The sequence below is a fragment of the Miscanthus floridulus genome, chromosome 11 (genome assembly GCF_019320115.1).
Source record: "Miscanthus floridulus cultivar M001 chromosome 11, ASM1932011v1, whole genome shotgun sequence".
Classification (NCBI taxonomy): domain Eukaryota; kingdom Viridiplantae; phylum Streptophyta; class Magnoliopsida; order Poales; family Poaceae; genus Miscanthus; species Miscanthus floridulus.
This window is the reverse complement of record NC_089590.1, coordinates 44,802,936-44,815,327: the sequence shown is the minus strand read 5'-3', so window position 1 is coordinate 44,815,327 and position 12,392 is coordinate 44,802,936. Positions and strand designations below refer to the sequence as shown.

General features: G+C 51.4%; 1 protein-coding gene across 1 annotated transcript; it reads left to right on the top strand.

Moving 5' to 3' along the window:
- Window positions 1-2,995: 2,995 nt before the first annotated feature.
- LOC136493031 (histone H3.2) lies at window positions 2,996-3,638 on the top strand. The gene has a single exon (XM_066489060.1). It carries the CDS (start codon window positions 3,056-3,058, stop codon window positions 3,464-3,466), a length of 411 nt encoding a protein of 136 aa, XP_066345157.1. The 5' UTR covers window positions 2,996-3,055; the 3' UTR covers window positions 3,467-3,638.
- Window positions 3,639-12,392: the final 8,754 nt, after the last annotated feature.

Here is a 12,392-nt window from a genome sequence, read left to right as displayed (position 1 = left end):
TGACGCAGGAACAGGGAAACAACTACTGTGGTTACTATGTTTGCAAGTTTATCAAGGTGCTCTCCCAAAGAACTCCTACAGAGAGGCTCAAAGTACGTTAAAAATACACTATATATTCATTTAATTATTATTATTGATTGTGTTACTATGTCTTTATATATATATATATATATATATATATATATGTACATATATTAATTTATTTTCCTTTAATTCAAACCTGTAGACTCGATGGTTGGAGGAAAAGGTCATACGGCAAGACCAAATCAAAGCAATTCAAGAGTCTATAGCTGGATTTTTTAATGAGCAGGTCATCGATTCCAAGGGCGAGTTCTACTTCGACCCAACACTACCATTGAAGCCAAGCTAGAGGATGAGAGGAAACTTGTTATGTCACAACAACTGTAATGCAATCTTTTGTAATATATGCACATGAAATAATATAATGTAAAATACACATATGCATGCATGCATGTAAATATATATATATATATATATATATATATATATTTCTATGCTTGGATTGTGTGATTTAATACGTTCATTGTGCTTGAACCGAAACATACTATATGCGCGTATAAATGTATAATTAGCAGCGTACAATACGACTTCGAAAACCTATTTTGAAAAGAAAACAAAAAAATGAAAAGAAAAGAAAAGAAAAAAGAAAAAAACCTTTAGTCCCGGTTCGTATTACCAACCGGGACTAAAGGTGCCGGCCATCGTGGCATGTCAGGAGGCACCTTTAGTCCCGGTTGGTGTTACCCACCGGGACTAAAGGTCCTCCTTTAGTCCCGGTTCCTGACCTGGGACTAAAGGACCCCCCTTTAGTCCCGGATGCTTGCTCCCGGGTGGAGAACCGGGACTAGAGGGGGTTCCCCACCGGGAGTAAAGCTCGGTTCTCTACCAGTGAACAAGACGAGACCAGATCTTTTTTTCGTTTGTTTTTATCCCTACTTGCCTTGCTAGCCAAGATGAGTTGAACCGGCTCTGCCGCCAAAGGACCAAAAAAGCTTTACCAACACGGAATATGAAAACGGAGGCACTAGTGCCCAGATGTCCGATGCCAGCCGCGCGTCTGAACACAGCTTTCAGTCCTAACCAACCGAACCGTGGCTTAGCTCCTAGCCCCAGGCCCACCAACGGGAGCATCCCATCTAAGCATCCCCACATAACAGAAAAAGTGAACCGAAGTGCTACCTGCCAACGTAATGGAAGGGGAGAGCGTGCGCTCGCATCCATGCCACCATCCCCTGGTGCGCCCCCTGCCTAGCCTGAGGAGGATGCAAGGCAGCAGGAGCGAGGAGGGAGATGCAACACCCGATCTACTTTTGAAACATCCAGACAACTTTCAACGTACGTCTGAAGATCGATGAAACAATTGACATGCGTCTGAAACACTTACAGAAAACACATGAAACACTTGAAAAACATTGCAACACATCGCAACATCCAGATAAAACACTTAAAACATATGTGCAAAATATATGCAACATCCAGATAAACAAACTTGCAACATACATCTGAAAAAAATAGATAAAACATTGGCAACAGAACATAAGCGTACAACCACTGCAATATATGCAACATCTCGATCTACTTTTATAACATCTATTGAAAACCCTTACAACATATCTCTGAAATAATTGAAACACTTGAAACATACGCTTGTAACGTGCACTTTCGGCACAATGTCACCTTGTTGCTTAGACGAATGGAGCTCGTCGTTGTGGAGCTCGACGTCAGCACGGAGCTCGATGCCACAGAGTACGCGGAGGCCGTCGGTACGGAGGTCATTGGTGGCATAGACCTCGGCAATGGCCGCAGCAGGCGGACGATGCGTGGCCACGACGGGATGCACTAGTCCGGGCTGGGGAGGCAGGCGGCGCGGGCGGCGTTGGGGTCGGTGGAGTCCGTCCCGCGCGAGCAGGGGGCGCATCACAGAGCGAGCGAGCAACACGAGCGGGGTACGCAGATGAGTGGACGAGGATGAGCCGGGTCCGGGAGTCACGGGACGGCCGCGCCTATCATATCATTATCGATATGAAAATAGCTTGGGCCTTGTTTTTGGTTAGAGGTCTAAATAACTTGCCAAACAAAAAATGTTACAAGAAAGTTGGAAGTTGATCGGTTTGATTGCAAGGGTGTGCCTGAGTAGACTAATGATAGAGATAACATATACACTCGTTTATCTAATGGAAAGGTGATAAGTTTTTAAATACATAAACAATATACTCAAGTATATTAATAGCTCTTTTTAAACGTGGCTGTCGTCCATGCATATCCATGTGTACCCAGGTAAAATAGAAAAAAAAAATCACAAGATAATAGTTTGCGTAGCTTAGAAATAATCATTTTTTGTTTGTTACAGTTGAGTTGCATATATACCCATCATAATTAAAAAGCTAGCAGATTGGCGGTAGATTTGTGTTGCATAACACGTGATCAGACTAACACGTAATAAAAAGCTTGTTGTTTTTTCATTTTCATTTTTCCTATATGTAGTTTCCTAAGGGTATTATCTGCTTGTAATTTCCACTGTATCAATACAAATGAATACCTTCAGTGCCGATTTTGTTAAAATACATGTGTTTACATACTACCGCCCGTTCGCGTGCCCTTAAACTCGGCTTGATCCGCTTCTTTTTTTTATCCGGAACAGTGTTTTTCTCTCACAAATTTCTTCTGATTCCTCCAAATTTCCTCAAGTGAATGGGGGCATACATCGTTTGACACCATGTGGGACCCACGATCCACTCCAAAACCGTCTCCGCCAATGGCGTAGCACCATCACCCGTCACGAGGATCGGCATCATCAGCAGCGCCACGACCACCGTCCATCTCCATCCGACAGCCGAGACCCACCAGCCTTTCCTTTCCCCGGCCCGCGCGCGCCTCGCCGCCTCCCCAAAAATTTCGCGATCCCGCCTTTGCTGCTGCCCGCTACAAATACCCGCCCCGAAACACAGACCCAGCATCCACAGCTCGCATTCGTTCCAATTTTCGAACTCTCCAATCTCCTCGAGCCGCCCATCTTCTCGCAGTCGCAGCCCCGATGGCCCGCACGAAGCAGACGGCGAGGAAGTCGACCGGCGGCAAGGCGCCGCGGAAGCAGCTGGCCACCAAGGCGGCGCGGAAGTCGGCCCCGGCCACGGGCGGCGTGAAGAAGCCGCACAGGTTCCGCCCCGGCACCGTCGCGCTCCGGGAGATCCGCAAGTACCAGAAGAGCACGGAGTTGCTCATCCGGAAGCTGCCGTTCCAGCGGCTGGTGCGGGAGATCGCGCAGGACTTCAAGACGGACCTGCGGTTCCAGTCCTCCGCCGTCGCGGCGCTGCAGGAGGCCGCGGAGGCGTACCTGGTGGGGCTATTCGAGGACACCAACCTCTGCGCGATCCACGCCAAGCGTGTCACCATCATGCCCAAGGACATCCAGCTCGCGCGCCGCATCAGGGGCGAGAGGGCTTGAGCGCCCGTCCTGCTGCTCGTCGTTGTAGTGCTGCTAGAAGTAGATGGTGGAGTCCGTTTGGTGCCGTGCTTATCCTGTAGGATAGTAGTAGTAATGTTCTGGATGTGTTGGCCTCACTGCAATGGAATGTGATTGCTCATTTCTGAATTTAATGAATGGTCTTGTTCAGGTAGATTTTGCTGTCTGTTCTACAATTCTGAAATCAATGAATGGCCTTGTTCTTTCCATCTGGCCTGAGCTCAAACCATCAGTCACTGGTTTAATCCAGCATTCCGTACATGCCTCTGGAACTGATTGTTAATTGGTTATGCAGATGGTATTTTCCCCTTCTGCTTTGGTTTGGTAAGGCTCTGAGAAATCTTGATGTCCTTATTAGTTCAAACAACAAATCACTGCTGATCGGTGCTCATTTCAGAATTTGATCTATGCTCACAGAGCTGATATTGTCTGAAATTGATAATGCACATGACATTTTTCCTTCTGTTTGTCCTATAAGAGTCTGGAATCGTCTTTGCTCTAAGAGTCTGTTCTCCATGCTCATGATGACATTGGCTAGTTTGCAGAAAACGATAACTGCCAAGATGTCCAGGAGTCTTGAACTATGACGGCAGTTGCATCTGTAAGTCTGACAAGTATACAATACTGTGAGTCTGACAAGTATACCGTACTCAATTGTATGACAACGAAGTCCAAACTTGGACTCCAAATAACGAAGCACAAACTTGGACTCAAACCATCTACTACCCTCCCATTTTGATCCAAACGCTTGAGGAAACTCTGCAGGTCACGGCGTTCCCCTATTAATCCATACTGTCATGGACAATGGAACAAAGCAAGAAACACATTCAGAGCAGTGAATGCTTGACAATGTTGCTAATTTGACTGCCCCCTCCCTCAAGCAGGTTGCTAATGTGTGTACCCTTTGGCCTTAGGATTTACTATATGTCAGTACAAAGCTTTGCTTGGAGCTGGACTGCTGGAGGCGTGGACGGTAGATAGGGGAATTTCTCACCGCGACTATCTAGAACCACTTGCCTAGAAGTATAATGCTGATGCTGGAATCCACGGTCATGTTTCCGTCTTGCATTGTTCTCAACTCGAAGAGGACAACATTCCACAAGGGGCCGTGATCCGTGGCCCTGTGAGCAAGAAGAGCAGCTACCAGGGCCAGTTCAGATAGAAAGATAAGTTGATCAGCTGGTGACTTGGTGAGTGGAAGTTGATATTTCATATGGCAGTTGGTGTAACTACCCGGGTTTTTGGAGAAGCCAAAAATACGAACTTTTTAAAATTTTCCCTGCAATTGAGTGAAGCATGTAGATGCTAGGTCAAACTAAGAACAATTTATAAATAAATTGTTGCATGCATATAGAATTACTTGTAGGAGTTGCCGGAGTTCTTTTGTTGGTTTAGTGTTATGTGTTGGAGAGCACAAGTCCGTAGTAAATCCTTTTGATCCCTTCTAGAACATCTTATAAATCTCTTTTCCTCTCTCTCAATTCACCTTCTTGCTTTTGAACCTCATTCGAATCCCTTAACCAAACTCATAAAGCCAATCGATCTTCCTTGTAAATCAATGCCTGTGAATTGCTGACCCTCGACATGGACCCCACTAACCCATAGATAACCCCTAGAGGACCCCACTAGGAGCTGTACATGTTGGTAACCCATGTATACCAGTTTAGGAGCTTTCGGAAGCAAATATAATGTAGCAAGAAATTAGAAAAGAAAAGGGGCACCTGGCCCAAATAACCGAACCAGCCCACCCTGCTTCTGGCCCGCTCGCGCACGCGTGGCCTGCTTGGCCCGACCGGCGCAGCAGGCCAAAGCGCCAGCCTGCTCGTCCTCGGCCTTGGCCCAGCCTGCCCCGCCAACCCGCTCGTCCTCGGCCTCGGCCCAGCCTGCCCCGCCAACCCGCTCGCCCTCGGCCCGCTCGCGCGCCAGCCTCTTCTCCCGGCCGCGTGGCCCGACCATCAACCGGCCGGCCCAGCAAGGTCATAAGCCCAGTGGCGCTCGTAGGCCTCCCACGCAGCCGACCCGCGTCGCCCCCGCACCAACCCACCTTGGCCCATCCTGGCCAGCATCCGCACGCCCCACCGACCCTAGGGCAGAGCAGCCACTCCCAGTCGCCACCGCCGCCGCTCGCTCTGACCCACGCGCACGCGCCCTGCATGCGCACCGCACGCAAGCTCGCGACCCCACGCACCTTGGCTTCCGCGCCGCTTGATGCACGCCGCGTGTCTCTGACCGTGCACGGACGTCGAGGATGGACGGAGCCCCTAGAAGCCCTAGCGCCGCGAGCATAAGAAGCCCCAGCAGCCGGCACCCTCTCCCTTCCCCAGCCGCCTCAAGCCTCCCCATGTTCAGCAACCCCGCCGCCGGCACCACGCGGTGCCGTTCCACCCACCACAGCCGGCCTCGCCACCACCTCAGTCTCGCCAAGCCGATGATGGCGCACGCGCTTACCTTCCTCCACCTCGAGCCCACGTCGCCGCCGGTGCCTCGCCACGGTGATGACATCCATGCCACGCCGGAGCCACACGGACGTCATCAAGCACGCCAACCACCTCTGCTTCGTCGCGGCGTGTCGGGGCACGTCACAGCGTCGAGCATCCCCGAACCGCGACGACCTCACCACCCGACGCCGACAGCGTTCTCTGCCATGGCGGCCTCGTCGCCAAGCCGCGTCGCTCGGAGGCCGCGTCGTCCCCGTCGCGTCGTCCCGAGCCCCCTCGCCGTGCTGCGACCACGCCACCGACCTGCACCACACAACCTCGCCATCAAGCCTGCAACGCCGGGCGCGTCCTCGAGCCACGCGGCCACGGGAACTCCACGACCTCGCAGCCACGGATCCGTGTCAAGCCCCGGCGTCGACGCCATGTCGAGCCGCCATCCGCCTCAACTCCCTCACGGCCTTCACAAGCGGACGGTGAGCCTTCTCCAAACCCCGCCCTTGTCTGATGCCTAGTCGCCTGCCTGACCGGCCTTCGAGCCGCTGACCATGCCTGCCCATGCACCACCAGAGCACCGCCTCGTCCACGACCGCGACCACGCCAAGCCCCGACCCTGTCCCGGCCTTCGACGCCGGCTTGACCCCAGAGCTACCCCGCTCCAGGACACACATGCGCACTCACGAACACGGCCACGGCCTTGCTTTGCCGGGCCGATGGCGCTCGGGAACGCAGCCGGCCACTTGGAGCCTCAGCGCCGCTTTCTAGCCCTGCGTCGAGACCAAGCCACCGCCGTGCCGCGGACCTTTTCCCCCGTCTCCGGCCACCCTATGACACGGGATCTGGCCGTCGAGATCCGCCTTGAATCCGTGCACCAAGCCCTTCCTGCACGCAGTGCTGCACGACCAAGGTACGACCATGCACCGGTGAGCTCATCCTTGGCCAAGCTCCACCCTCTTGGCCCCTCGATGGCATGTCGGCATGCCCGGCTAACTTGCTACACAGACCTTACCGCCCATGGCCATCACACTGCCAGGAGCACCGCGCTGACACCCACACTAGCCACTGCCATCGCTTGACAAGACCCTGCCTTGCCTCAACGCCACGCCGTCGGTGAACCTCGTCGTGGCCATGACCACGCCTGTGCACATACCACCTCGCCCTCGCGTCCACGGCATGGCACCGCCAACGTGGCCTCACCATGGTGAGCTCAGCCGACCCCTACACCTCCGTGACCTCGGACCCTGCCACCACACTCACGACCATGGCCACCGCTCGGACGCACGCACACACAGACCCAAAGGCCAACCTTGGCCACACTGGCACTCATGCACCGAGCAGCGTCATGGCGAGCCAAGCGCGCACTGTGTCCATGTCCCTAGGCTCTTCGGTCAAGCACCACTGGGCACGGTCGCGAGCTGCTCACCCAAGGCCTCGGAGAACGTCGCGCACGACACCATCACCGCGGACGCGCGTGTCGCGAGCAGCCCCAGTCCTAGACCCTGCCTTGCTGAGCAGCTTGCGGGAAAGCACCAAGGCCAGCCGGCCCAATGCCCAGCACCCGCTCCCTCTCTTCTCTCTTGGGCCGACTGCGATAGCTGCAACATCGGCCCAGTGGCCCTGTGCTGGCCCCCTCTCTCTTCCTTGCAGTTTGGGCTAACAAACAGGCCAGCCTGCCTTTCCTCTTCGCGTAAGCCAAGCCCGGCAGTAGCCCAATGGTGGCCCAGTAGAAACCATGGCCTCCCTCTTCTTTTTCAGGAATGGATTTAATCTCCGAAATTCATAGAAAATTCAACGTTGTCGAAAAATTATGAAACCAGTTTCATAATTTTTCTAAAGACGAGCACCACGAGGTGGACCAACCCTTAAGTACTCTCCGACCACCTCGGCAACCTTTCCAACCACTTCGGCAATCTCACCGACCACATTGATGACCTCTCTGACCTTTCCGACCACATTGGCAACCTTCTGACCACCTCGGCCAGCCTTCCGACCACGACGGTGATCTCACCGACCACCTCGGTGACATCTCCGACCACCGACGAAAGCCCCTTCCCGCTCATTCTTATACTCGTTCGTCCACTTACAATACATGATCTGATCTATCTATATCTATCTACACCATGCCCTTGTGCAGGTCTGCCTATCCCCAACTATAGAATGTGCTACTCCTCAGTCGTGTCGAGTTGTTGCATCTTCAGTTGTGTTCGGTTCTTATCGCTGATTGTTGGTGTTGTTGCCTGTGTGCCGAGCCTTCGAGCTGGCTGAGGGATCGTACCTCGTTCGGACGTTACGATCACGGGATCCGTCTCACCATGACCGTGATGCCGAGTGTAATTCGACCCCTCGCTTTTTAGTTGACTTCATAATACCACGAGTGTTAGCACCTGTCTTCGGCCTTAGAACATGGTCGTGATGGATTCGATGTTGATACTAACATCGATGCGGATATCACCCGCACGCTTTGAGCCCTCCATGACCAAGTCCTGTGGGAGATGACCTGGGAAATAACAATCGGGGAACGATGGATGCCAACTCGTTGGTATAGCTTGTGGCCACGAGTTCACCTCGCCATGACCATGGAGCTACGCCACTCTTTTGCTTTTACTTGCCTCTTCATGCTCAAAACCCCCGTATGCTTGTACCGTGTATGACCATCGCATCTCCTTGATTCCCACGGTGACAACCGCACCGCTATAAATCTAAGAGATGACTTAGTGCCAGTGCACCCAGGTCGGGTACCCTACGAGTGGTCTGCGCACTTGGTGTTTGTCGCTTCCTCCCAATGCCCCGTCTTTCGTCGTGGCACGAGTGTTGGAAGAAGTAGACCTTGTTTCTTGGTTGTTCTTGTTCTTGTTGCCCTGATAGCCCGCTCTGTTCGATCCTGTCTTGCCCGTAACGATTGGATCAAAGATCGGACTATTCCCTTTTGTTAGCGAAGCTATGGTCTATGTCGTACCTTGGACCCGTGCGTGTTGACCCGATTGACCATCTAAAACCATCTTTCCCGAAGATGTGTCTGAGAACATGACATGGATGTGCCTAGCTAACTCCTACATCTTTTGTCGTGATGAGCGACTCTCTTCTCGGCCCCGACGTTATTGTGTCGTGTGGATCGAGGGGAACCATTGATGTCCAATCTCTTTGCGCTACCGCTTTCTACCATAGCGGGCGAGCCGAAGTACGTTGGAGCCAAGTTACAATAGTGTTAATCGTTCTTGTTTGCTACTCGTGTCCAATTGTGACTTACGGGATAAGGCTATTAAGAGCCGAACCCCGTTGTTCTTCTTTATTGGGGCCCGACTTCCAATCCCCGTCAATTCAATGACACCGGATCGAAAGATCGTGAGCCGTGGTGTATGCTCTGGATAAGCTCTGGCTTAAACCATTTATCGTAAAGCCATACTGGCTTGGCCATGACTTAAAGCTTGTGCATAGCAAACCACCACTCTTGTCTCTTTGGCCTGAGGAAATCGGACAACCACCGAGAGGGCTAAGCTGTGTGTCTCTTATTGCCGCACTGGTGTTACTAGATTTTCCTGTGTCTTGTCATCTTTTCGAGTGTTGAGTGCTCCCTTGCCTTGCATGTCGCTTCGTGGAGTAGCTGACGATCGGACCAAAAGAACGTGGACAATGACAAGGACTGCGGAATGGAGTCAACGCAGGAGGAGGTGACCCTGCTAATGGAACACCAACAAATGGAGAACTGTACCACTACTACCTCTACATCGTAGGTGTCATGGCAGCACCCTCTTTTAGAGAATCCTATTAGACATTGCATAATATCTAGAACTGCTAGCGCTTATAATTATTCCTTTGATAGTACTTTGATGCATGCTACTACCTGAGCCATTATTACCCTGATGCAACCCACTCTACCACGTCACCCTACTTTGTGCATTCGCTTGCTTATATATGCTTACTTGCCTGCTTGCTTGCATATTACACCACTACACTTATTATTAACTCCACTTTGCATTATATCGGGGATATGATGCTGGTGGTGAACCCCTAGGAATGGTTTGGCTATGGGTGCCGGACTAGGTGGTGTGAGAGCGTGCTGCGTGTGTGCCTTGGGTGTGTGGAGAGTGAGGGTTGTGTCGACCGAGCTAGAATAACGATGAGCCTGGGGTGAGTCTTGCCATGTGGTGCTACCTGGGCACTTGGATATGGGATACCTATGGCGGGTAAATGGTAATTGGAGGTGTCTTTGGGTGTGAACCTCAGAGAGGTGGAGCCCAGGGTAGAGGTGCTATGGTGGCACGGTAAATGGAAACCCTGATGAAGACATTCTGGCTTGGTCACCCCTAAGGACTTACTAGTACTCAGATTCACCGGGAATTCTTTACATCCCACTCGCCCTATATGGTGTGGGACGGTCGAACTACTTGGTAGAGCGATGCCACTACTGCTAGGTGAACGTGTGCAAGGAGGTACGGGGTGCGCGGTTCCCCCCCCCCCCCACACCCCTCTGAGACTTTAGGAGGCCTTATGGACCGGCTCTTGACATCCGGTGGGCCCTAGCTCTGTCTATGACTCATAGTATCAGCCATCCTAGACTAGACTTGGGATGTACCAGGGCTGAGAGGTAGGGTGGCATTGTTCTAGGCTAGCAAGCGGCTGAAATCTGCCTAGACGGGGCATCATCGAGGATGGCTATCTTGTGGGTATGTAAAACCTCTGCAGAGTGTTTGGTTGATCGATCAATACATATGCTGACTTATCGGCTATGGACCTTTCCTGGGTTTCACTTAATCTAGATAGGAGATGAGTCCTTCTTTTCTCCCTCTAGGGTTGGGGTATTTTCCGGTCATGAGCCTTGGGGCTGTGGGCCGTTGAGACAAGGCCGAGAGGGAGTTGGCCTATCGACCTGAGTGTGTGAGATGAGATAAGGTGTGGTGGTGTGGAGATGGTTTGGGATGGATTGTTGATGGATGGATGTGGATGGATGTGAATGTGTGTGGCTGGGAATGTGTTAAAAACTAGACATTATTATTACATTACTACTATTAATTACTTCTCATGCGCTAAGGATGCAAACCACAGCCAAATGTTAGGATCGCCAGATCCTCTTGTTTTATCTTTTCCACGAAAGCTAATCGGTGCTGACCATGGCCTGCACACATCTGGCGGTGTGCAGATTTCTTGCTTCTCAGAGATGCTGACTATAGAAGGATTAGGAGGTCTCGTGCCTACGCTCAAGTTTGGTTCGGAGATCGAATCTACACTGCACTACGCCAACTCTGATGATGACCCATGAAGGAGGAGCTTTCACTCGATAGTCTTCCGCTAGATTAACTCTGTATTAGGTGTGTTCTCCAGTGATGTAATATCTTGTATTCTTGTAATCTTACGATGTATGACTATGATATCGACTGATATATGATAATATGATGGAATCAACTATTGGTTTCATCATATTGTAATTCATTCTATGGATTTTTCCCTTCGCGGAAAATTGAGGATGTTTCAGTTGGTAGGTATCTAGATGTCCTCCATCATCAAGTCATCTTATACTGATCGATTGTCCTTTGAATTAGCGGTAATGCTGGGTCAGGACGTATGATACGATACGAATCCGTTGGACGCCGCCGTTGGTGGGCCACATGCCAGCTGAGCGTCCCAACAAACTGGCACCATGTTACTAAAAAAATACGGAATATTCCGCTCTTACTATCCCTTTCCTCAGCGCGTCCGCACTCACCCCCCCCCCCGCACCGTGACCGCACCGTCGCGGCATGACGCATTGCGGCCGTGCTGCCTCGCCTACACTGCCACAGCTTGCTCCACCACGTCTCTCTCCACCGCGCCTCTGCCTCGCCGTGGCCTTCTATAGCACGATCGCCTTTGCTGGTGCTGGTGCTGCCGTCGCGCGCCCAGCCTGCGCTGCTAGCTCCTCTCTCCTGCCCATCACGCGCTCCCATTTCTGCTGGTCAGGCCGCTCCCTCCTGCGTGCGTCGGGCTGGTGGTGCTCGTCCGCCGCTGGCTCCCACCTCGAGGCTGGAATCGACCGGCCTAGGCCCCCTCTCCCTATGTTGCAAGTATATGTTTTAAATGTCTCCGATGTTTCAGAGGTACATTACAATTGTTTCATATGGATATTGCAAAAGAATATGAGGATGTTGCATATGGTGCAAGTGTTTTAGAGTCATGTTGCAAGTGTTTTAAAGGCATACTGCAAGCGTTTGTTCGAAATATTTTATCTGTTTCAGACGTATGTTGGAAGCATTTCGATCGGGATGTTGCACATGTTTCACACACATATGTCGCAAGAGTATGTACGAAATGTTTCATCCGTTTCAGTAGTATGTTGCAATAAATGTTTTCACGTTGCAAGTGTTTTATCTGGATATTGCATATGTTTTACACACATGTTTTAAGTGTATGTTCTAAATATTTTATCTGCTCTGGACATTATCTGCTTTGGACGTATGTTGCATCCAAGTGTTTCATATTTTAGAGGTAGAGAGTCATGG